Source organism: Capra hircus, chromosome 18 (assembly GCF_001704415.2).
Source record: "Capra hircus breed San Clemente chromosome 18, ASM170441v1, whole genome shotgun sequence".
Lineage (NCBI taxonomy): Eukaryota > Metazoa > Chordata > Mammalia > Artiodactyla > Bovidae > Capra > Capra hircus.
Genome location: NC_030825.1, coordinates 55,385,724 through 55,411,402, shown reverse-complemented (window position 1 = coordinate 55,411,402; position 25,679 = coordinate 55,385,724). Strand labels below are relative to the sequence as shown.

The 25,679-nt window shown below is 53.7% G+C and overlaps 1 protein-coding gene and 1 non-coding gene across 5 annotated transcripts in view; one reads left to right on the top strand and one right to left on the bottom strand.

Moving 5' to 3' along the window:
- DHX34 (DEAH-box helicase 34) overlaps nt 3,634–25,679 on the bottom strand; it is a 30,927-nt gene continuing 8,881 nt past the window's right edge. For 2 of the 4 annotated variants that reach the window (XM_018062673.1, XM_018062674.1), the window contains exons 5-17: nt 24,879–24,981; nt 23,190–23,407; nt 19,386–19,560; nt 17,869–18,062; nt 17,108–17,209; nt 14,499–14,741; nt 14,130–14,303; nt 13,673–13,790; nt 11,456–11,562; nt 10,049–10,336; nt 8,805–8,981; nt 8,454–8,592; nt 7,534–7,799 (exon numbers count right to left, since the gene is read on the bottom strand). In XM_018062673.1, the coding sequence (XP_017918162.1) occupies nt 7,666–7,799; nt 8,454–8,592; nt 8,805–8,981; nt 10,049–10,336; nt 11,456–11,562; nt 13,673–13,790; nt 14,130–14,303; nt 14,499–14,741; nt 17,108–17,209; nt 17,869–18,062; nt 19,386–19,560; nt 23,190–23,407; nt 24,879–24,981 (2,172 nt within the window). In that variant the 3' untranslated portion in view covers nt 7,534–7,665. Of the gene's footprint in view, nt 3,828–6,160; nt 6,961–7,533; nt 7,800–8,453; nt 8,593–8,804; nt 8,982–10,048; nt 10,337–11,455; nt 11,563–13,672; nt 13,791–14,129; nt 14,304–14,498; nt 14,742–17,107; nt 17,210–17,868; nt 18,063–19,385; nt 19,561–23,189; nt 23,408–24,878; nt 24,982–25,679 lie in introns of those variants that run through there. The other 2 variants (XR_001919531.1, XR_001919532.1) reach the window with 2 other exon arrangements.
- Nucleotides 14,944–15,015, top strand: TRNAE-UUC. The gene has a single exon. It is a non-coding gene; the product is annotated as a tRNA-Glu (tRNA).

The window sequence follows — 25,679 nt, the reverse complement described above, 5'->3', positions numbered from 1 at the left end:
ATGAGGACGACCTAGATGAACACCAAAGACTAACCACTGAGGCCACCACTGACCTTGACCAAAGCAGTTGTGAGTGTGTGTGTGTGTGTGTGCACGCGCGCGTGTGTATGTAGGGGGAACCCTGGGAGAAGAGGACATGTCGTGAGTCTTCTATATGAGCCCAAGGGTTTTACTGGGTGTCATCGTGTGTCCTCTTCATTTAATTCTTCTCTGTAGCTAATCATGAGTATTTCTCCAGGTCATTCTAAATTCTTTCTAAATTAAATTTGCTGGAAGCTGTGCAATATCGCTTTGTTTGGTGTGCCATTCTAATGATTGTAAAAAACCTATTTCCCATTCCACTTCTAGGCTGTTTCTGGTCTTTTTTTCTTCCAAGAGCATAATAGCAAACACCTTTGCATATTCTTTTTTTGCGGAAATTCTTTTTTTTTAAAGTTTTCTCCATTATATACAATTTAGAAAAGCTGGAAAAAGTAATAAGGGGGAAAAAAGTCCTCTGGAATGCCACACCCAAGAGGCTTTGAGCATGAGGTTAGTTCGATGAATCCCATTGTGAATGGAGGCAGAGCCCATATGCTTTCTGCACAAAGCATCCAAACACAGACACACTCCGGTTATTACAGGTGCGTCTGACCCCTGGGTTAGTGGACACAGAGGCCTCCCTCCCCCACGACCATGATGATGATTCCTTCTGTCCTATACAGCGTTCTGATGGACCCGCCTTACACTGCCTCTTCCTTATACTTTTCCCCAAACTCTTGGCCATTTCCTTAGGATACATTCCCAAGATCTTGTACAAGCACTGGGTCAAAAGTTAAGAGCATTTGTCAGAAGTCTTGAGCACCGATTGCAGAATTTCCTCTCCTTTGAAGCATCTGTGCCCAAGCATGCATGCTAAGTCGTTTCAGTCATGTCCAAATCTTTGTGACCCCATGGACTGTAGCCCTCCAGGCTCCTCTGTCCATGGGATTCTCCAGGCAAGAACGCTGGAGTGGGTGGCCATGCCCTCCTCCAGAGATCTTCCCAACCCAGGGATCAAGTCAGTGTCTCTTACATCTCCTGCACTGGCAGGTGGGTTCTTCACCACTGGTGACACCTGGGAAGCTCTTTGAACCATCTCTACTTCTCTCCAATTTCCAAGTGAAGTTGCACGCAATTTGGTGTAATTGCAAATACCCAAATCATGCTTACTATGTGCCAGGCCCTGTTCTAAGCATTTTATATAACATATACGGATTCACTTAATCTTTTCAGATGAACTTAATCTTTGAAACAATCCAGCAAGAAAGATATTCTCATTACCCTCCATTTTGCAGATGGAGCAGGTGATGCCCAGAGAGTTTGGGTAACCTGTCCAAGGTTGCACAGCAAGTATGTAGCAAGGCTAGGATTTGAATCTAGATCGTCTGGCTCCTGAGTCCATTTTCTTTTTTTAATATTTATTTTTATTTATTTACTTTGGCTGCACCAAGTATTAGTTGTGGCACGTGGGATCTTTAGTTGTGGTATGCAAACTCATAGTTGTTTGTGACACGTGGGACCTAGTTCCCTGACCAGGGATCGAACCCAGGGCCCCTGCATTGGGAGCTCTGAGTCTTAGCACTGGACTCACTAGGTGAGTCCCCTAGTCCATGCTGAGTCCATGATTCTACCCTGAGTGGAGACTTTGCTTTTTCTACAACCAAGGAGAGCTCCAGGGCCAAATTTACTCAGCCATTACTCAACTGATGAGAGTCTTTCTGGCTTCGAATTTTCTGTTATAATGAGGTAGATCCAGGTTTTATGGGGCCTGAGGTTCATACGATTTGGGGTGCCCTATTTTGGAAAAATATAGAACTACCAAAGCATAAGGTGCAGGATCTTGAAAAAGGTCCGAACAAGTAAGGGTCCTGAGGCCTCGGATGGCACCAGCATCACAGTAAATTCCCCTCTAGAGAAACAGCCGAAGCAAGTAGAAGCACAGAAGCACGTCACACGGTCTGCACGTGTGTGCAAGTGTTTGCGGTGGAAAGCTTCCTAAAAGCAGAGTTTAGACTTCCCGTCCAGATTCCTAGAGCAGTTGCTGCTGCTGCTGCTAAGTAGCTTCAGTCGTGTCCGACTCTGTGCGACCCCATAGACGGCAGCTAACCAGGCTCCTCCATCCCTGGGATTCTCCAGGCAAGAACACACAGGAGTGGGTTGCCATGTCCCTCTCCAATACATGCATACATGCTAAGTCACTTCAGTCCTGTCCGACTCTGTGCTACCCCATGGACAGCAGCCCACCAGGCTCCCCTGTCCACGGGGTTCTCCAGGCAAGAACACTGGAGCGGGTTGCCATTTCCTTCTGCAGCCTGGGATATAATACATGCTCAATAAACAGTTGTGGGATCTATTTATCAGGACACAGAAAAACTAACTGTACAGGAAGATTGGAAAACTGAAGTATGTTAAGACTAACAACTTCTGCTCTTCAACAGACATCGTTAAAATAGAAAGGCAAACCACAAATAAAAAGACATTGGTAGTACCGACATTCAACACGTATTTGTATCCAGACTATCTAAAGAACCTCTGCAAACAAGTGGGGAAAAAAGACAACCCAACAGAAAATAGATCTAACACATAAATGGGTGCTGCACAAAAGAGACAATCCAAATATCCAATAAGCACATGAAAAGATGCCCCACGTTATCATTTGTCATCAGGGAACAGAGAAACGCAAATTAAAAACCACGAAGTGGATCTACTGGAACACGCGTACCATGAGAGGGAAGGTAAATGGATGAACCTCTTTGAAAACTGTTCAGCAGCTTCTTTTAAACAGAAACATACACTCACCTTAAGTGTAGCAATTACCTAAGGCAGCGATTCCGGTCATTAAGTGTTTACCCAAGAGAAATGAAAACAGGTCCACATGAAGCCTTACATATGAACATTCATAGCAACTTTATTTCATAAATACTACCTCCCCACTGGGAATAACCCAAACATTTAGAGAATGAAGAGGCTGTGGCATATTCAGACAATGGGAATACCACAAAAAGGACATGCTGTATGACTCCATTTATGTGAAATTCTAGAAAAGAGACGGAGAAGGCGATGGCACCCCACTCCAGTACTCTTGCCTGGAAAATCCCATGGACAGAGGAGCCTGGTAGGCTGCGGTCCATGGGGTCTCGAAGAGTCGGACACGACTGAGCAACTTCCCTTTCACTTTCACTTTCATGCATTGGAGAAGGAAATGGCAACCCACTCCAGTGTTCTTGCCTGGAGAATTCCAGGGATGGGGGAGCCTGGTGGGCTGCCATCTATGGGGTCACACAGAGTTGGACACGACTGAAGTGAGTTAGCAGCAGCAGTAGCAGCTAGAAAAGAGAAATCTAATAAATGGTGACAGAAAAAAGATCAGCCTGGGGCTGAGGCTGCCGTGAGACACTGACCATAAGAGGCAGGAACCATGGAACTTTCTGGAGTTTAGAAAATGTTCTGTCTTGATTGGAATGGTGGTTACACAGCTGTGTTTGCCAAAATGCACGGACGTTTTATTGTATGTAAACTGGACCTCAATACAGTTAAAAAGAAAATCTCTCTTTCCTGCCTCCCCTCCCCTCCTCTCCCTCCCTCCCCTCCTCTCCCTCCCTCCCCTTTGCAGAGACGACCATTAGTTAAGTTTGCGGTGAATCTGTTTCAGCTGGTGTGTAATGCTATTCAGGTACCTGAGTATATGCAAAGGGCATCCACGTATGCAGAGGGCGTCCCGGGTGGGTGGCTCAGGGTAAAGAATCTGCCTTCCAGTGTAGGAGACAAAATAAATGTGGGTCCGATGCCTGGGTTGAGAAGATCCCCTGGAGGAAGAAATGGCAACCTGCTCCAGTATTCTTGTTTGGAGAATCCCATGAACAGCAGAGCCTGGCAGGCCATGTCACAAACAGTTGGACATGACTAAGCACGCACGCATGCACGCACACAAAATGTTTCCATTTTTCAAAAAATGGGATCATCTGACACATGGTTCTGTAACTTGCTCCCTTTCACTTAGTATAATTTGGAGATATTTTTTTGTGTCAGTACAAAGCCTGCTTTTGTTTGGCATGTCTGCATAGTGGTTCATTATATTGGGTGGGGCTTATTAATATTTAAGCAGTTTCATATGGAGAGACATTTAAGCTGTTTCCCATCTTTTGCTCCTACAAATAAAGCCGGCATGAATATCCTTGACCATATGTCATTTTCAGACATATGTGTATCTATAGGATAACTTCCTGGAGGTGGAATCACTAGTCCAAGGGAAGGGGCATTTTTACCAGGTCATTTGATAGATTCTCTCGAATGTCCTACCAAACAGGCTGTACTGAATTAATCATTCTTATTTCCCCTAATTGCAAGTGAATCTTAGCATCTTTGTAGACTGTTCTGGGCCATTTCTATTTCCTCTTCTGTGTGGACTCAAATCTTTTGACTCTGTCCTTCCTAGGCTCTTTGTCATTTTCTTATTGGTTTGTAGCAGCTCTTTATATATTCTAGACCTTAAGCTTCATCATAGATGTTACAAACACCTCTCCCAGTCTGCTGCTTGTCTTTTGGCTTTGTTTATGATGACTTTACCCCCTCAAAAAATTTCTTGTATTGTCTCTATCCCTTTTCTGAAAATGACTTCCCAACTCAAGGTATTGAAACTAGAGAAATAGGGATTTCCCTGGTGGCACAGCGGGTAAGAATCTGCCTGCCAATGCAGGAGACATGTGTTGATCCCTGGTCTGGGAAGATTCCACATGCTGTGGAGAAACTAAACCTGTGGGTCACAACTACTGAGCCTGAGCTCTAGAGTCCGTTCTCTGCAATAAGAGAAGCCGTGGCAATGAGAAGCAGGTGCACTGTGATGAAGAGTAGGCCCTGCTCCTACTAGAGAGAGACTGCACACAGCAAGGAAGACCCGGTTCAACCAAAAATTAAGATAAAATAAATTTTACAAGATTTTAAAATATGTGAAAGAAGGGAGGAAACTCTAAATGCCCAGAGATGGCCGGAAGAGCATCTATCAGAATTGGGTCCCAGCTCCTCAACGGTGATTTCTATGGCCTTCCTTAACAGTTCCAGAAGCTCTTACTATCCATTAGTTCCCCAGAGAAACATGTCTATTCTGATAGGTGGCCCAGACTGACCCGGATTAAGTGCTGGTGAGGCTCTTGGGGAAATGGGTGCTTTCATCTTCTTTGAGGGGACTTTGTACCACTTCAGTGTAGCAGGATCTCTCAAAATGCAAAGTTGATAGGCATTCATTCACCAACCTTTAAAAATTCGCTCTTGAAGCATGATATACAGAAAAGTGCATGCATCTTTGGCTTGGTGAATTTTCCCAGAAAATGAAACCTACCTGCGCCACCAGCATCCAGATCAAGAAACAAACCGTGAGCGCCCCCTCCAGCAACCTGGTTGGTGCTGCCGCGACCTCCACTAGGTTGCATGGAGCTGTGGTTTAGGCCCTTCTGTTATAAGAATTGATCACGATCTACTTAACTATTCTTTTGTCGATAGGCATTTGGTGGGGTTCTAGTTACAAATAATGTTATTGCCAACACACAACACACTTGTGCATTTCTGCAGAGTGTGCGTTTACAAGTGGAACTGCCAGCTCATAGAGGACGCGCCCAGACTCAATTTTAGGAGATTCTTGAATTTTTTCCCCAGTCATTTTACCAATTAACACTCCCACCAGCAACGTATGGGAACTCTGCTTGTGCCACATACTGACTTAGCATTGGGTTTTTTATGTTAGCCGTTCTAATGAGCATTATTGTGATATTTATCGCAGTTTCAATAGCATTTCCCTGACAGCTAATGATGACAAGTATTTTTTCATGGGCTTATTAACCATGTTTTTTTACTTTGGGGGTTTATATTCAGTATTTGCCACTTATAAAGCAAGTTCAAACCTTATTGATTTGAATTTTTTGTATAGCATAGTTTCTATATTTATGTAATGTGTACAGTTAATTATATGACATATTTGCCATATATATATTTTCTCCAAGTCTACACTTGCCTTTGCATTTTTTGTTATTTTTCTTAGTATCTTTTGTAGGGCAGTTTTCTAATTTGGTTTAGTTCAATTATCATTTTATTACTTGTACTTTTGTTTTTATTATTGATTCTGATTGTTTATTAATTTCATTTTTATATTTATTTATTAAACTTAAGTCCAGGACTTCTGTATCAAAATGAACCTTCTGAGAAAAATAGTTCAGCTGCATTCACTTGTCAAGAGATAAAAAACGCTGGAGCAGAGAAGTTAAGGGGCTTTATCCAAGGCCACAAGGTATTGAAATCTGTCAAATGCCTTTTCTGTTTTTAATAGGGTGAATCACATTAATTGACTTTCAAATGTTGAATCGACTTTGTTTCACTAGAGTAAATGCCACCTGGCCACGATGTACTACTGTTCTTTATCTGAGGCTGACTGTGAATTGTAACCTTGAGGAAGGGGTTCTGGGTCTGATTCTGGCATCAGGGCAGTGCTGGCCCAGAGGCGTCCTCTTCCACACCGTGAATGAGCCGCTGTTGAGTGTCATGCCTTCAGTCCCTGTCTGCTGGAGGTCACCAGTGAACCCATCCAAGCCTGTCCTCTGCGTCTCTAACTACGAATTAAATTGCCTTAGTATTAAGTTGGCCAAAAAGTTCATTCGAGTTTTTCCGTAGGCTGCTATGAAAAACCCAAATGAATTTCTTTGCCAACCCAACAGATACACAGCAGTGTGCCGTTTATCTGTTTCTTCTTGGGCTCAGGTAGTTTGTGTCTCTGTTTCCTTCTCGCTGGGTCTCGTTCTTTCCTCTACCCCATGATGGTCTCTGTCTTGACCACATCCATCCTGCCTCACCCAGATTTCAAACCGGAGTTGCAGAATTCACTTCCACCGTTGTTTACAGCATTCCCCCTGTCGGGGAGACATGGTCGAGGAGTCCCGAGGGGACGGCTGAGACCTGCCCACGGAGAGCACAGCAGAATGGCCCCCGTGACCAGGCAGCCCGTGGGCCACAGAGCACTGACCCCACCCCACCCAGCTCCTAAAGCCACACACGTGAATGGGCCAGGCCGGGGTCTCTGAGTTCGAGGGAAAGCAGAGGCCGTGAGACAGACTGAGAGAGAGCAGTCGCCAGGGGCCATCAGACCCTGGACCTGGAGTCTGAGGTCCCTGTTCAGCCTCAACTCCCGGGATCTACCCCAGGACACATCAGGTGGCCGCTGCAACAGGAGGGGTAAGAGTCAGGCCACGGGGAGGACCAGCAGAGACGGTTGTGATTTCTGGATGTGTGTACACACGTGCTCAGTCACGTCTATGCGACCCCACGGACCACAGCCTGGCAGCCTCCTCTGTCCATGGGGATTCTCCAGCAAATATACTGGAGTGGGTTGCCATTTCCTTCTCCAGGGGATCTTCCTGACCCAGGGATCCAACCCGCCTCTCCTGCGTCTCTTGCACTGGCAGGCGGGTTCTTTACCACTGCGCCACCTGGGAAGCGCACTTTATGGATGGGCAGGCTTACAGACCCGAGTCCATCTGTGAGAGTTTATTCACGTACTTATGCTCCCTCCACCTCGGGGCTGGGCTCAGACCACAGTTCCGAGCCTAGGCTGGGAGCGAGGGCGGCAGTCTGGCCTTGGCCCTGGTCCGGGATGGGCTGGGTTCACACGTGCTGCCTCCGGTGCCGCAGGATTTCCGTGGGCGTGAACAGAAAGTCCTTCTGGCAGGCCTCGCAGTGGTAGGGCTTCTGCAGGGCAGATGCCTTCTGGGGAGGTTCGGGGGCAGCTTCCTCAGCCCCTAGGGGAGAGGAGAAGGGGGTTGAGGGGGGTGCTCCACCGCGTGCTCTCACCCCCACCCAAATACCAGGAACCTCTGTGGCTCAGGCTCTCCTGGCCTCTGGGGAACTCCAGCTCTGCCTCCTCCAGGAAGCCTTCCTTGATTAATACACACAAGGGCAAGTCTGTGTCCCCATGGGGTGAGAGAGACAGAGAAAAAACACAAGTGGAGACACAGACACTGAATGAGACAGAGAGCGCCCTGGGGTGGGACCACATGGCCCCGCAGCCATCTCCCCGTGAGCGCCAGTGTGTGGCGTGGGACGCACCACAGGAGACTCTGCCCAGGTCTGCCCACTGCAGTGGGTGTGGCCGCGGCAGAGACGGCTCGCGGACAAAAGAGAAAAAGAGAGACAGAAGAGCAGAGGCAGAGATCAGAGAGATGGCGGCAGATTCCAGAGAGAGGCAGGCAGAGGCGCGGGAATGAGGTGGCTCCAGGCCCCCGTGTCCCGGGCTCTGGGTCTCAGGGACAAAGCCCATCGTGGCACCAGCCAGGCAGAGGGTTGAGGTCGTGGATCCCCGGAGTGTGGCATGAACCCCCAGGTGCACGGAAAGAACCCCAGGCTGAACAGACAGCGGGGCGGACACAGGCGTCTGGGCCCCGCCCCAGCCTCACCTGGGGGGCCGTCCTGCGGGGCCTCGGGGCAGGTGTTCTCATGGGCGATGCGCTCCAGGGGCGTCAGGGGCATGTGCAGGCCGCAGTGCGGGCAGGTCCAGAAAGTGCGGAGACAGTCGCTGTACAGGTCCGCGTCGCTCTGTGACAGCAGGCTGTGTCAGGGCTTGGCTCCCTGCCCCGCTCCCCACCGCCAGCCTGGGACCTTCCCAGAAGCCCTCGGGGCTGCAGGCCCTTTCTGAAACTGCATCCCTGGAGTAAGCTGAAATATGTTTGGGGGTGCTGGGGGGAATCTCTAAAATCCCACTCTCAGGGGCAGGAGGATGAGGGGCCAAGGTGCGCATCCGTGCTCACCGTGAGGCAGTTGTAGGTAAGGAAGTCAGTGACTGCGTAGCCCCCTTTGGTGGGGTGGGGGGACGGGACAGAGTTGCCAAAGAGGCCAGGGAGACTGGGGGCAGCCGTGATGGTCTGGGGCCCCACATAGAGGTTCTGGGCTTCCAGCCCTGTGAGCCGCCGGAGGCTGTAGGAAACCTGAGCAAAGAGAGACAGGAGACAGAGCAGACAGACTCTATCAGCAGACAGGAGATGGGCAGACATAATGGGAGGACCTGGATCCAGCTGTGCCTGAAGTCCACCCCTGGACTTTTCAGTTAAGGGGGCCAATTTCTTAAGCCACTCACAGCCTGGTTTCAGATACTCACGACCAAAGGCTTGTCTAGAACGCTCCCTTACCTGCTCTCCCCAGGCCCCTTCCCTCCTCATCCCTTGTGGGAACACATTCAGACCTCAAGTCTGACCCTCAAGTGTGGCCACCTTGCCCCTTCTCTGGCATGTCAGCCCATTCCCCCTTCTCCAGTCCTCCGGGTCCCAGTACATCCACGTGTAGTAGAATCAGAAACAATTCTCAACCCGCGTACCACATAAAGAAGTGGGGGTTCGGTTTCAAGCATGCTCTGTCCAATTCTTCCCATCTGTCTTCCATGAACAACTGTCTTCCATGCACCTCACAGCTTCTCTATCATATCTCACACGCCCTTAACTGCTACTAAGGGGTAACCTGTACCCCAGATGCAGAGAAAGCAATGGCACCCCACTCCAGTACTCTTGCCTGGGAAATCCCATGGACGGAGGAGCCTGCTAGGCTGTAGTCCATGGGGTCGCAAAGAGTCGGACACGACTGAGCGACTTCACTTTCACTTTTCACTTTCATGCACTGGAGAAGGAAATGGCAACCCACTCCAGTGTTCTTGCCTAGAGAATCCCAGGGACAGGGGAGCCTGGTGGGCTTCCGTCTGGGGTTGCACAGAGTTGGACACAACTGAAGTGACTTAGCAGCAGCAGCAGCACCCCAGATGCAGCAGGTATTAATACACACCTGTTGAATGAGGGCTACAGGGGTTAAGGCGGTGGCTCCTGGAGTAAATCTTGGGTTCACCCTTACCAGCTGTGTAACCCTGAGCCTGTCATCAACCTCTCTGGTTTGAAAACCCCCAAATGTGGGCATCTTGATGAGCTGGAAGCCAGGGCCCTCCAGAGCCTTCATCCCTGTGGCTGACGGCCCCTCCAGCCAAGGGCGCAGGTGCCCAGGAGGCAGGTACCTTGGATGCCGTGAACTGCAGCAGCTCCCTGCTCAGGGCCGCCACCTCCTTGTGGTTGACAGGGGCTTCCTCCTCTTCCTCCTCCCCTTCATCCTCCAGCCGCCGCCGGGCCTGGTGGGCCAGCTGCCGGTCCAGGGCGCTTTCCCAATGGGCCCGGAGCCGCAGGGAAGCCGCCAGGAGCCGGACAGCACTTTCAGTGTCTGCGAGCTGGAGCTCCAGCCAGCCATCGGCCACCAGGCGGGAGCAGTCACCATTGGTGTCCAGGGACCGGCTGAACAGCAGAAGGGACTGGAAGAGAGGGGCAGCAGACAGGAAGCAGTGGATAGGCATCTCAGAGCGGCGCCCGCCTGACTGGGCTCCTGCCCGCCCCCCATTCTCCCAGCCCCATCCTCGGTCCCCGCCACCATCCGCTCCTGTCCTGTGATTGCAGTCGCCTCCTCACTGGGCTTGCGGACTCTGCCCCGTGTCAGTCCCTGATCCAGCTCTGCTCAGAACCCTCTGGTGGTGGGGAGGAGGAGATCTGGTCTCACCTGCCTCCTGACCTCACCTCAGCCACTCTCCCCGACCCTGGCTCTGCTCCAGCTGTTCCCTGTTCACACCCTGCCTGTGGTGCCCCAAGGCCTTTGCACTTGCTCTTCCCTCTGCCTAGGTCGCTCTTCCCCCAGAGATCCCCACAGCCCTCCCACCTTCAGGCCTTTGCTGACTGCACCTTCTCAGTGAGGCCCACCCAGATGGCCTCATTCCATGCTAGGGCCCCTCCCCTCCCCTCCCCACGCCAGTCCCTTGGCCCGGTCCTTTCCGCTCCCTGCTCCGTCAGTCAGAGCTTCACTGTGTCCCCCTCGTCCCTCTGCCCCGTCCTTTCTGCTCCCTGCTGTGAGTCAGAGCCTCACTGTGTGCCCCTCGTCCCTTTGCCCCGTCCTTTCTGCTCCCTGCTGTGAGTCAGAGCTTCACTGTGTCCCCCTCGTCCCTCTGCCCCGTCCTTTCTGCTCCCTGCTGTGAGTCAGAGCCTCACTGTGTGCCCCCCGGTCCCTTTGCCCCGTGCGCTGCACCGTGTGGCCCCCCACCATCCCTTTGCCCTTTGCCCTTTGCCCCATCCTTTCCGCTCTCTGCTCCTTCAGTCAGAGCTGCACTGTGTCTGTTGCTCCTGCCCGCCCTTCCCAGCTAGATGTGAGCTCCGGGGGGCAGGGACCAGGTCCCGCCTCGCCTCGTGTGTCTTCCCCAAGCGCTGGCACCGGGCAGGCGCTCGGCCAGTAATGAATGGATACCAGGAGGAGGAGCCGGCAGCCAGCCTGAGGGAAGATGCTCCTCCAGGCCCCCCCGCCACGCCCCCAGGGCTCTTGCCCCGAGGAACATAGCCATGGCAGCCAGCAGTTGGGAGGGAGGCGGGGAGGCTGGCGCGGGACCCACCTGTAGAGCGGGGATGCGGACACAGTTCACCAGGTACGGTTTGTTGGTCTCCAGGAGGGAGACGAAGGTGACAAGCTGGTGCTTGCTGCTCATCTTGTCCCTGTCGTCTGAGAGGGTCAAGGGGACAGCTCAGCATCCTCTCCCCCACTACACACACCCGTCATTCCCCCCAGGGGCGGTCTGTCCCGCCCCCACTATTCAAGTGAAGTGTTAGTCACTACAGTTCTGTCTGACTCTTTGCGACCCCATGGACTGTTGCCCGCCAGGCTCCTCTGTCTGTGGGATTTCCCAGGCAAGAATACTGGAGTGGGTAGCCATGCCCTTCTCCAGGGGATCGTCCCGACCCAGGGATCAAACCCAGGTCTCCTGCACTGCAGGCAGATTCTTTACCGTCTGAGCCACCAGGGAAGCCCCATTCAAACACCCACACAAAGAACATGCATAAGGATAAAATGTCTGTGGCATGTTCTTAAACACTCTGCCAAGCTGAATGTGATTTCGGCTATTCAGTGATATTAAGAATTGTTGCTAATTTTGTTAGGGCTGATGGATGACAGCACTGTGGTGATACAAAATAACAGTCCTTATGAATGGGATTTTTATTATTATTACTAACTGGGAAGATGTCTGGGACCTGCTTTAACATGCTCCAGCAAAGACAGGGGAAAAAAATCAAGGGGACAGAATAAACAAGGATGGAAAATGCTGACAGCTGCAGCTGGGTAAGGTCACAGAGGGTTCATCACAGTCTCTCTACTTAAGAGATGCCCGGAACTTTCCAAATGTTTTCAAAAAGGAGAAAAACGGGATTTTCTGGTGGCTCAGAAGTAAACAATCCACCTGCCGAGGCAGGAGACATGGGTTTAATCTCTGATCCACTAAGACCCCACATGTCCGCAGAGCTGCTAAGCCCATGCACCGCAACTACTGAGCCTGTGCTCTGGAGGCTGGGAGCCGCAACGAGAAGCCTGCGCACCACTAGAGAAAAGCCCGCGCAGCAACAAAGACCCAGCACAGCCAAAATAAAATAAGCAAATAAAACCAGCTTTTAAAAAGGAGAAAGACAATGTACAGTAAGCCCTCTACATACAAACCTCCAGGCTGCAAACTTTCAAAGATGCAAACATATTACAAACCTATTATAGTATTGCATAACTGACTGTTAGATGGGTCCTAGCTGTGTTAAGACCTATAAACAAATAGGACTTATGAACATGTTCTTGGAACGGAACTTGTTCCTATGCAGGGGACTTACTGTAATAGGAAGAGGATAAATTGACTAGGAATTTACGCAACTTAAAGATTAGAGGGACTTCCCTGGTGGTCCAGTGGCTAAAAGTCTGAGCTCCCAATGCAGGGGGCCTGGGTTCAATCCCTGGTCAGGGAAATGGATCCCACTCGGCCCAACTAAGAGTTCAAATGCCTCAACTAAGACCCAGTGCAGTCAAACAAATAAATATTAAAAAAAAATGTCGTGTTGATGTATGGCAGAAACTAACACGACACTGTAAAGCAATTCTCCTTCATAAAGAATAAATAAATTTTTTTACAAAGAAAAAGATGAGTGAGAAAATTTCAAATTCTATCTTTGGTGTTTAAAATCATAAACTTCATCTTGTGGGGTTAGTATTTGCCATTTTAATGCGGTGTGTTACTCTCTTTACAAACAAGAGAAGGATGAGTTGTGTTTCAGTGCTCAAAGCACACAACACGGAAGGCGTGAAGCCCCCACCTGACTGCAGGGCCTGCACCTGGGCAAGGGCGCCCCCTGCAGACCAGCCTGGCCTGAGCGCAGCCTCAGCAGAGGCCACCTCTCCGCCTGGATCCCACTAGAAGGGAGACGGAACGCAACTGCCTGAACGCAGGCTGGGGGACCACTCGCCCTGAGAAGGACCAAGCCCTGAGCTTCACGGAGCTCCCTTGAGCTCCTCAGGCGCTGCTCTAATGGCGCAAACCTCAGGCCTTGGGACGGGCGCTGGGCAGCCAGCACTGCATGGAGAGGGCGAGGCTCGGCAGAGAGAGGGGTGGACCCCCCAAGGCCACCCAGCCAGGTGTGGCTCCAGGGACCTGCAAGTCCCAGGTCAGCAGCCCCAGGGAAGGCTGAGTGTGGGAGGTGTGAGGGGGTAACCCCCGACGGCAAGCGGCACCCCAAGATCACTGTGCCCCCTCACACCCCCAACAGAAGGCTTCCTCCACCCCCGCTGGGGCTCCCGGTACCTCGGCTCCCATCGCTGCCCTTGGCCGCTTGCTCCTGCGTGTGCAGTACCTCGGGGCTGTTGGCGAAGACGCAGGTGGGGTGCAGCACGACGCCCTGCTTGGTCTGGGTGTGGAAGATCTGGAGGAGTGGAAGGCGGATGCCAGGGGACAGAGGCTCAGACCTGCTCTTTCCATTGCCAAGTTCCCTCCTCCTCATCTCAACTCAAAACTCCCTCCTCCAGGAAGCTCTCCCTGATTCCCTCCCATGCTGATCAGGTGCCCCTGTTCCCTCAGCCCCTGGGTCCCCATCCCACTCTGGGTCACTGTCTGGGCATGAGTCTCTCCCCTGCCCCCATCATTAGGCTGCACCCCACAAGGACAGGGCCAGGGCTGCCTCGGTCACTGCTGTAACCCCAGCACAGAGCAGGCACTGGGAAGGGATGACAGATGACAAGACACAGATGGGAAGGAGACACACCTGGTCTGAGTCCTTGCGGCCGCTGTTGAACGGGTCGGGGACGGCGAGCTGCGGGTAGAGGCCCCGGCCGAGCACTAGCTTGAGCAGGGCCATCTGGTCCCGAGTCAGGGCCTGGGCCGAGCTAGCAGCTGCCTGCAGCTGCTCCAGATTGTGCCGGAGCTTAAACTTCACATCCTGGGTGGAACACAGGGGAAGGTGAGTTCCTGAGGCCCTCCCCACCGCCCAAGGGGTTGCTACTGGAGTCTGGGGATCCCAGGGGTCCGGTAGACACCTGTCCACGGAAACCTACCTCCTGAGATGAGGAGTCCCCCGCTCTGATAAACGCCATCCCCACCGCCCCAGGCCCCAGACCACCCCATGGTGCCCCACCTGGATGTCCACGCTGTCGCTGGCCCCCTGGGAGGCTGAGCCACCCCGGTCCTCGTCGCTGGACCAGCCATCCTGGTTGTCCTGGACTCGCAGCACTTTGCGCTTGCGCCCCGCGCCCTCCTCGTGCCGGCGCTTCAGCTGGTAGAGCGCCTGGCGCTCCCACCGCTGCTGCAGCCGACTATAGCTGTCCCCCGGCTGCGGGGCCCGGGCCCCGGCCAGCAGCCCGTGGTCCTCCAACAGCTCCTGGGGCAGGATGGAGCCCGAGTGAGGGACACAGTCAGGTGCACTCTGGGCCCAGACGCACTTTCCAGTTGGGGGCCTGCAGCTGGCTGGCACGTGACCTCACCCTTAGAACCACCCTTGTGCCCAAATGACAAACGGGGACCCTCCTGGGAACTCCCAGCTGGGACTGAAAGGGGCTATATGAGAACCACTCTCTGGGAATTCCCTGGTGGTCCAGTGGTTAGGACTTGGCACTTTCACTGCCAGGGCCCAAGTTCCATCCCTGGTCAGGGAACTAAAGACAACAACTCTTTACATGGTGCTGGGCATGTGACTGTTCTAGAAAAGAGAACTGTCTTCATCGCTGGCCAACGGAGCACCCAGGCCGGGGGACAGGAGGGAGGAGGCTGGGCGATCGTTACCATTCAGGGTCCTCTCTGGGGGCTCAGGTCACACGCCCTCTCCATCCAGCTGTCCCCGGGCTCTGGTTACACGCCCACCTGCCCCTCCAGGCCTGCACCAGCCCCATGAGGTTCCTACACTAAAATGCTTCTCGGAGCGTGGTGCTTTGGCCAGTCGCGGCAGCAGCATCTGGGATCATCTGGAAAGTTGTCACAAATACCGGGGCCTCCCTGGTGGCTCAGTGGTAAAGAACCCGCCTGCCAATGCAGGAGACTCAGGTTCGATCCCCGGTCCGGGAAGGTCCCACATGCCTCGGAGCAACTAAGCCTCTGCACCACAACTGCTGAGCCTGCGCTCTAGAGCCCGGGAGCCGCAGTTACTGAGCCCACACACCCTAGAACCCGTGCTCTGCAGCAAGAGAGGCCACTGCAACGAGAAGGCTGCGTGCCGCAACCAGAGCAAAGCCCACGCAGCAGCGAAGACCCTGCACAGTCAAAAGCAAATAAATAAACAAACGCCAAGACCTGCGCCCCACCCAGAACAGCTGAATCACAACCTCCGGGGCCGGGGGGCGGGCAGTGGGGTGTGGGATCTAGACATCATGGACCCTCCCCGTGATTCCAACACCCCTGAGAGGCCTCCTGCCCACGCCTCCAGAAAGGGCGTCCCAGGGACCCTACTGGATTGACCCTGTTTCTCATCGAGCCCCAACCAGTGAGAAGAGACAGGTTATCTGATGGGACACAGAGAGTGAGAGAAGGAAAAGCACCCCCACTTTCCTTCTGTTTCTCAGCATCTGGGCCCAACGAAGGCTGAACCACCACTCTTTAGAAAGTCAGAGACATTGAGAGATGATGTCAAGCACAACGGGGATGTCTGAACGTGGGGACCCACGAACGCATGGGAGGCCTTGGTGGTAACTGCACACTCCGAGGTCTGCAGCCAAGGGGAATGGCTACCTCAGAGGCTGTTTTATTTTCATTCCGTGGCATGCCACACAACCCGGGGCTAGAATTCCCCAGCACCAGAGCTTTTTTGTGCTCGAAGGGAAAGATGCCTGTGGAATATTAAGGACACAAACCACCTGTAGAACCACATCTTAATAATAACAATAAAAATTGCAGGGCTTCCCTGGTGGTCCAGTGGTTACAAATCCACCATGCGATGCAGGGAACGTCAGTTTGCTCCCGGTCTGGGAAGATCCCACATGCTGCAGAGTAACTAGGCCCAGAGCCACAACTCCTGAGGCCCACCGCCCTAGCGCCTGCGCTCCACAACAAGGGAAGCCGGGGCAGTGAGAGGCCCGGGCACTGCAACCAGAGAGTGGCCCCACTCGCAGCAGCTAGAGAAAGCCTGCACTCAGCAGTGAAGACCTAGCACAGCCCAAACGAACGAATAAAGCAGATATAAAAAAACTGCAATGTATAACTCATTCAGTCCTCACGGGAATGCTGGAGGCAGGGCTATTTTTTGCTTCCCCATTTGCTGAGGAAGAAGCGGAGGCCCTGAGAGGCCCAGTAACTTGCCCGCGGTTGAACTGCCAGCAAGTGGCAGAGCTCAGACTCACGGCTGAGGTGTTCCACTCCTGATGGTTTCTCCACCCACCACTACGGAAGCCCACCTGCCCTAGAGCCCGTGCTCCACACCTCCCAGCACGCAGCCTGTGCGGCCACCTCAGCACCCCAGCTCGAGAACGAGGCTCTCTGCGAGGATGTGACTCGTGATGGCAGACCTTGTCCACCCCTCCAGGAAGCCCTCCTGGATTTTCACCCCTGTGCCCTGACCCCACCCCACACCTAGCCATGTGATGGTGGGGGAGGTGGGTGTGGGGAGGGGCTCTGATGATGCTGTCAGAGAAGAAGCGATGCCACGCTATGGAGGGTGTTCACGCATACTCTCCCTCTCCTCCCACACCCATGCCCCAGGTTTGCTCCTGGCTGCCTTCCGCAGGGGGGCCGGCCCCCACCCCTCCTCCCAGGCCTCACCTTGAACTGGCGCCGCAGGTTGGCCATCTCGTACAGCCGGTGCTCCTCGATGCCCCGGTGGCGGCACCACTTGCGTGAGTTTCTGCCCCGCTCAGATTTCACCTGAGTGGAGGTCCAGACCCCAGGAGGTCAGGGCCTGACCAGCTGAGGAAAGGGGTGCGGGTGCTAACCCAGCACCCAGACAAGCCACAACACCAGCCGCTGGGAAGATGTGAGGCTGGCGGGAGCCCTCCCTCAGCAACACCTGCCCTCCTTCTTTCAGGTCTCAGCCCCAATGCCTCCTCCTACAGGAAGTCCTCCCAGACTACACAGGGTCAGACAGCCCTCTGGGGCTCTCTGAGCCCCCTGGACTCCCCACTGCAGCCCATTCTGGGTGGTCACTGTCCAGGAACGGTCTGCCTCTCTGTGCTGGACTGGGAGTTGCAAGAGGGCAGGGCCAGGTAAGTTTAGTCACCACCAGGTCCCTAGCACAGCTCAGGACAGGACCAGGCCTGGTTAGGGAACATGTGTTCAACACACAGACACCCCCTAAGGCATCTGAAAAGCCAGACAGCACTGGCTTTAGTCAGTGCTTAGAGACTCCAGGCTCCCCTCAGCACATGCTCGTCCCGTGAAAAGTGGATTTGGGGTTCTCCCCAGACAAGCCCGGTCTGCAGGGGCCTCAGGGGTCCTCCCTGGGGTGGAGGAGGGGCACAAAGCCCCGACTCCGTGAGAATGACAGCCAGGCAGCTGGGGCGGGGGAAGGGTGCTGCCAAGCTCACCTGCACCCAGGTGTTGAAGACGTTGAAGAGCGTGAAGGGGTCGCCCTGGTCACTCTCCAGGGGCCGCCGCGCCGCCGCACACTCGGGGTTGCTCTGGGCACTGCGGGTGAAGGGCGTCTGGACGCTGAGGGCGGCGGCGATGGTGAGCACGGGCTCAGCCAGGTGGAACATGGAGCCCAGGATCAGCATCTTTCCTGAGGGTGGACCAGCGCTGAGCCTCCTGGGCGCCCGACGGCATTCCTCACTCCTTGGGGACCCCTGACCCACCCTCCACCTCACCCCCAGAGGGCCTCGGGAGCCAGGGGGACAGAATCACACCCAGAATCAGCTTCCAGCGTGATAAAAGACTGTTTCCACCTGCCCAGAGGTCAGTGACCGGACTCATCCTCACTGTTCCCCTGCCCACCTTTCCAAAAAGTTCCTGTTACACAGCTAGCCTCGTAAGATAAAGATGGGCAGAAAAACAAGTCTGTCCAGCTTAGCTCTGTCACCTCGGGCAAGTCCCTCCACCTCTCGGTGCCTCTGTTTCTCCATCTGTGAAACGGGCTAACAGCAGCGTCTACGTGCTGTGAGCATGAACTGTTTCACCTGGGAAGCACTGGGAGCTTACTGGCACGGAGGAAGACCGATGATGAGCCACCTGGGCCCAGCATCGCGTCATCTGTGCCTCCCTTCCCGCAGAGCCCGGGGACCGACGGTGCCAGCCTGGCTGGGGCGTGCCTCCCTGGCGAGCTAGTGATGCGCTTTCTCTGAGCCTTGTTTTCCTCATCTGTACAGCAAGGACGCCTGGAGGGCCTACCCTCACCAGATGAAGATGAAATATGGGCCACGGAGTCTCCCACACTGGCATACAGCAAGGGCTCACAGAACATTCTCTTTCCTCTCAGATCCGACTCTCGCACTAGCCCTGTCCTCTTCTAACACAAACAGAAATAACCACTTCCATGGCTGCGGGTGGCCCTCGGGGTGGGCGGTACCCAGCCTGACGCCCATATTGCTGGTCTAGCGTGTCACAAGGATGGGGACTTTAACGCTGACAGGGGCAGCAAGCTCCCTTGAGCACCATACTTGGGAAATTATGCCCCAGGTGGCAAAGCTCAGCTGGGACTATTCTCTGGGCCGTGGATAGTTAACTGGTAGGTGCAGAATGTCCTGAGTCAGGAAAATTGGGCAAGAGGAAGATGAATATGCCTCGGTTAGCAAGCTCCTTGGGAGGGGCTGGGATGACTCAGGGATGAGTAAGAGGAAGAGGCTGGCAGTTCTGACATCCTTATAACCACAGGAAAGCGGGTACCAGGGTGACGCTGGGGCTGGGCTGGGCACAGGAAAGAAGCATCTGTTTTGCTTACTGCTGTAACCCTGGTGCTAGAACTGTGTGTGGCACAGAGGACTTGTGAATAAATGGACGGGGCCCAGAGACAGGACACCCTGCCTCCAGGTCACTCAGAGAGTGAGTGTCGTCCCACACCCACTTTCAGGACCCTCAGTGATCACCCCCGGGGGGCGGTGGTCCTTACCAATCACGACGTCCACTGGCAGCTGCGCGAGCAGGGACCCGATGGGGGTGAGGGCCTCTGAGCTGTCCAGCGCCCCCTGGTCCCGGAGGTAGAGGATGGCCGTCTCCAAGCTGGTTGGTGGGGGGGGCTCGATGAACGGGAAGGTTCGGGGGTCCCCCACACTCATGCTCTTCATCTGGAATGACAGTCACACCCCCTCAGGAATGGGCCACACAGGAGCCACTGGGGACACTGGGGGACTCAGGGATCACAAACCTGTGACTCTTCAAAATGCCAGAGGGAGGGAACATGCGTGTACCTATGACTGATTCATGTCGGCATATGGCAGAAACCAACACAATATTTTGAAGCAATTATCCTCCAATTAAAAACAAATAAATAAATTTTTAAAATACATCCAATGCCAAGGCTCACTGTACAGAAGTGGACAAGGCGGGCCATTATCTGTCTGTCCACCAAGCAGCTCTTCTCCCAGACCCTGGCCACAGGGCAAGCACACGATCTAAGCTGGACCATCTGAGGTTTCTCAGCCCCTGGTCACAGCAACTGAGAAAGGGATGAGCATGTGACCTGAGCTGGGCCAATCAGAATCCTTCCCTGGGACTTTGCAACCTGGAGCTGAGAGAGAGAGGAGCTCCTGCACCCACTCTGGTTCTGAGGGGCCAGGGTGGAAGCCTAGAGCAGCTAAGGTTATTTTCCCCACTGCCTGGGTATCAGCCAATCCACAGCCGATGGAGAAATCCTTTATTTTTCCTAAGCCCGACCTCCCCCAACATGGACTCACAAATCCATAAAACCCCCTTTTCTGAATACAACAGCTTGAGTCAGGTTTCTTTCGCTTTCAACAAGAGCATCCTGATTAGTTCAGTGGCACAGAGGGACTCGTGGGGAGGAAGAGGTGAAGTGTGTACCCATCACCAGACCTGGCACGGCTCAGGGGAAACAGCACCCCTCTGGAGAGGGGATGAAGGTAAGGCTGGCGTGGCGGCTCACATGACTCTGAGAAAGGACAAAGCTCAGAGCCGGGGGCTCAGCCAAGGTTTCTGGGTGAAGTGACTTCTCCCCTGGCCCTGATCTGGAGGCCACCAGAAGTTCTAGGCCATCCAGCCCTCAAGCCATCCCACCATCCTCCCTGGTTACCAAGCCCTGGTGCTGTCTGGCAGACCGCTAACACTTGTTAAACGACCTTCAAATTAGGAATTCTGGGTGGGAGGATAAAGCATGGATGATTTTGACTTTTTAGGCACTCCAATGATTCCAACATGTAACTGGGACTGCGAATCTTGCTCTGATCCAGTCAGGCAATGCCCTCCCTTCCTCCTGGACAATTACAGGTCAATAACAGGTCACAGAGTGGACACGTGACCCAGTTCCACCAGCAAGACAGGATGGGAGACTGGCCAGGGTTCTGGAAAAGTTCCCATGGCCTTAAGAAAAACAAGACCCACAGGGGCCTCCCTGGTGGCTCAGAGGTAAAGAACCTGCCTGCCAATGCAGGAGACACTGGCTCGATCCCTGGTGCGGGAAGATCCCACCTGCCCCAGAGCAACTAAGCCACGACTACCGAGCCTGCGCTGTAGAGCCGGGGAGCCACAGCTACGGACGCCGAGAGCCCTGCAGCCCTTGCTCTGCAACAAGAGAGGCCACCGCAAGAAGCCCCAGCGCCACGAGAGACAAGCCCATGGTGCAACAAAGACCCAGCGCAGCCAAAACTAGAAACAAAATTACTTAAAAAAAATGAGACCCACAAAGAAGGGCAGTTCATCGCTTCTGCTGCCGAACAGGTAAAGGAGGAGGAGGTGCTGCCTGTGGCGACCGAAGTGAAGTGGCATGCACGAGGCAGGCTCTGGAGCCTGAGAGCCTCCGAGGAGTCCAGGCTCGGCCCCTGGCCAGCAGTGCCACATGGATCAAGGTATTTTACCTCTCTGTGCATCTTTTCTCTCATCCACAAATTGGAAGAAGCTCACTTACTGCACAGAGGTTGTGTGAGGATCAAAACAGTTATATATGTAACTTAGAACAGAGCCCAGCACGTGAGAAATACTAGGTAAAATTATTTTCTATCACCGTCATCATCATCATTACTGTTATTAGGAGAGCTGCTGCTAAGCTGAGGTTGGAAAGCTAGAAAAAAACCCTGGCGGTTCAGTGGTTAAGACTCTGAGCTTCCACTGCAGGGGCTGTGCTGGGCTTGGTCGCTCAGCCGTGTCCGACTTTCTGTGAACCCATGGACTGCAGCCCGCCAGGCTCCTCTGTCTGTGGGGATTCTCCAGGCAAGAATACTGGAGTGGGTTGCCATGCCCTCCTCCAGGGGATCTTCCCAACCCAGGGATCAAACTCAGGTGTCCCACATTGCAGGTGGATTCCTTACTGTCTCAACCACCAGGGAAGCCCAAAAATACTGGAGTGAGTATCCCTTCTCCAGGGGATCTTCCTGGCCCAGGAATCGAACCAGGGTCTCCTCCGTTGCAAGTGGGTTCTTTACCAGCTGAGCCACCAGGGAAGCCTCCACGGCAGGGGGTACAAGTCCACTCCCTGGTCGGGGAGCTAAGATTCCACATGCCGTGAGGCACAGCCCCAAAATAAAAATTATGAATACATACATAAATTTTAAAAAAAAAACTGGTCCTGTATGACATCACCAATCTATTTAAACAACCAAGGCTGTAACCTCCTTATCTCAAGGCTTCTCATTATGTGAAATTTTGTTCAAGCCAATATTTTTCAAACAGCAGGCTATACGAGTCAGGAACTCCAAGAAGTGGGTCAGAACTGGCACTCTTTCCAAAGGAAATCAAACAAATACAGACTATCGGTGGGCACCACCCTCAGGAAGGGGGCTGGTTCCAGCCACTCCCCGGCCTGGGCACGCAGCCACTCCCTGGCCGGGGCACGTGCGAGCCCGGGGCACGTGCTGCCCACTGTCCTTCTCTGCTTCTTCCTGAGCAGGGACCACACTTCCCAGCCTCCCCTGCAGCGAGACATGGCCGTGAGCTCTCACCGGGGTGAGCGCAAGGGAGGCACATCACTTGGGCACCCACCCTCCCCCTCCCCAACCCAAGTCCCACGCTCTGTCCCCCTCACGGGCTGACACAAATGATGAAGGCCCTGGGGAGATGGAGTCACGAGAGGGAAAAGGCCTGCGTTTCTGAATAAGGGTTTCCCCAGTGGCTCAGCTGTAAAGCATCCACCTGCCAATGCAGGAGACGCGGGTTCAATCCCTGGGTTGGGAAGATCCCCTGGAGAAGGAAATGGGAGCCCTCTCCAGTAGTCTTGCCTCAAGAATCCCACGGACAGAGGAGCCGGGCGGGCTACAGTCCATAGGGCAGCAGAAGAGTCAGACGTGACTTAGTGACTAAACACCTGAATAAAGGGAACTACCCACCAATCCAAGGACTAGCATTCTGCTGTGTTGGCGGTTATGTAAGTGGGTCTGTTCATCACAGCAGCCTAATCTAAGCAAAACTAAGTACTGAGATACAAGCCATGACATAAAGCACATTGAGAAACCCCCATTTTAAAAGTCACTTCCTAAAAAAAAGGAAAAAGCCACTTCCTGATGGGTTTTCTGTTTCAGCTGAAAACACTCTGCTTGAGTCACCAGTTTCTTCCCACGACCCTGTGGACTGGGGGGAACAGTTCCCACCCCAATGCGGGATCTGACATTTGGAAGGAGTGAGTTCTCCTCTGTGGCTGGGCCCACCCTCCCCTTCCTGGCCCTGAAGCCCTGTCTGAATATCTCCTGGATCCCTCTCTGGCACCAGCGCTCAGGATCCAGTCTCCTCTCCGCACCCCCTGCCTTACCTGAAGCACCAATGCATCCAGGGCGACCCTCCGAATCTCTGGGACAGGGTAGGGGGCGAAGGCATCATAGTCCGATTCAGCATAGAGGCGGAAGCAGACGCCGGGGCCCGTGCGGCCCGCCCGGCCCTTACGCTGCTCAGCACTGGCCTGACTGATCCAGAACTCCTGCAGCCGCTGCAGTTTGGCCTGTGGGTCGTAGCTCATCTCCTTCACCTTCCCTGGGCGGGCAGCAGGGGAGCAGGAAGGGCAGGGAAGGTGTGTGCAGGACCCACGTGGGCCCTCCACGTGCCTGGCCCTCCACCTCACTTACGACTGTTCCAGTAACACTATCCCAAGCTTAGTTTGGGCCCCACTCTCCCATCCTGTTAATGTATTCTTCAGTGTCTTCATTCTTGCGTCTTTTCATGTACTTCTCCAAGCCCTTCTTTATTCAGAGATTCAGTCATCCAACAAAGTTTATTAGCACCTACTAGGTGCCAGGCTTCCCTGATGGCTCAGATGGTAAAGAATCCACCTGCAATGCAGGAGACCTGGGCAGGGAAGATCCCCTGGAGGAGGGCATGGCAACCCACTCCAGTATTCTTGCCTGGAGAATCCCCATGGACAGAGGAGCCTGGCGGGCTACAGTCCATGGGGCTGCAAAGGGTCGGACACGACTGAGCGACTAACACACACGCACAGGTGCCGGGCACTGTACCGTGAACTAGGGACACGGCTGTGGGCAAAACAAAGTCCCTTCACTCACGGGCTGAACAGAACATCAGATTTCATCAACTCAAGACCACGCTTTTTTCACACTTTTTGTCTCTCAAAATGGAATGCACCTTAAAATTAGTGACATGTCATTGATGAACAGACAGCATTTTCTAACAGTACATAAGATTGTGTCTGTGTTAGTTGCTCACTCAAGCCCAGTTCTTTGCAACGCCATGGACTGAAGCCCACCAGGGTCCTCTGTCTGTGGCATTTTCCAGGCAAGGATACTAGAGTGGTTTGCCATTTCCTTGTCTTTTCTCATCGATGGTACCAGATTCAAACAGTAAGGTAACTGCTAACATGTACTGAGCATTTGTTCACCCTGTGCCAGGTGCTGGCCTCAGCCCCCAAGTACATTAACTCTTCTAATCCTCACAACCTGAAGGAGGTGTTATTACTTTATTATTTATTATTATTATTTACAAATGAACAAAATGACCCACTGAGAGTGTCAGACCTTGGTCACACAGCCAGCAAGGTACCTGGCCAGGCTGGTTCCAGTGTCTCCTCACCACTAAGCTATGCTGACTTTTCAGAAAAGAGTCTAGCTGGGATATAAAATATACTGTCCCACACTATGAAGAAAAATAAAGCCTCCTGAGGGAGGTGGCAGCGAAAGGAGATCACTGGGATAACGTGGACAAGGGGGGCTTCTCTACTGGGGAGACATGTGCACAGGTCCTGAAACGAGGTGAGGGAGTGAGCCGTGTGGCTATCTGGGGGAAAGACAGCTCTCAGCAGAGACAACAGTAAGTGCAAAGGCCTGAGGCAGGGGCAAGCCTGGCCGGCCTGGACGAGACTGAGACGCCACCACTCTCCACAGCCCTAAACGCTACCACCCCCCTGCCTCTGAATGGAGCTCCCTCACCACAAGTGCACATCTCCAAGCCCACACCCCGCCAGGTCCTGGGGGAAGCCAGAGGGCGCCCTTACCAGAATCCACCACGAAGCGGATCCCATCAATGGTGACCGAGGTCTCAGCGATGTTGGTGGAGAGGATGCATTTCCGGACTCCAGGGGGGGCCACGTCGAATACCTGGGGGATGGCCAAGAGGTGGCCTTGGGGCCTTGTCTTTGTCCTACCCCACCCAGGCTCTTTGCACAACTAACATGGCACTCACTGACCCCCGTGTCCAGGGGCCTCCTGGATGCCTCCTGGACCTCCCATGGGACCTCACAGTCGTACATCTCAAACAGCCTAAGCACCTTCTACCAAACCCTTTCCTCCCTGGGCCCCCATCTCATGTACTGCATCACTGGGGCCAGAACCTGGGCCATCTTGGGTGTTCATCTCTCCTCACCCATCCAGCCACAGCCGATCCCCTTGAATATCCCCAAACCCACAGCCCCTGCCCTGGTCCATGCCTATCCTTTCCCAGCCAGATCCTGCTCCAGCTTCCTCCCTGGTCCCTGGTCTCACCCCTGCCATCCAGCCTTCACATCCAACCAAGGGATCTGCTAAAGCAAACAGAACTGCCCGCCACCTTGCTCAGAACCCTCCCAAGATCCCCCCGTGCCCTCAGGACAAAGTCCAGGCCTACACGGGTCTTCCAGGCCCCTGGTGGTCTACCCTGTCCACCTCCCTGGTCCCAGAACTCCCCCCTCACAATCTGGACCCAGCCACTCTGCGCGTAGTTTCCCAGCTGCCCTGTCTTTCTCTCACCCCAGGCCCTTTGCACAAGCCCTTCTCATGGACCCAAGAGACAGTCAGGCACAGAGGTTAAGAGTGGCAGT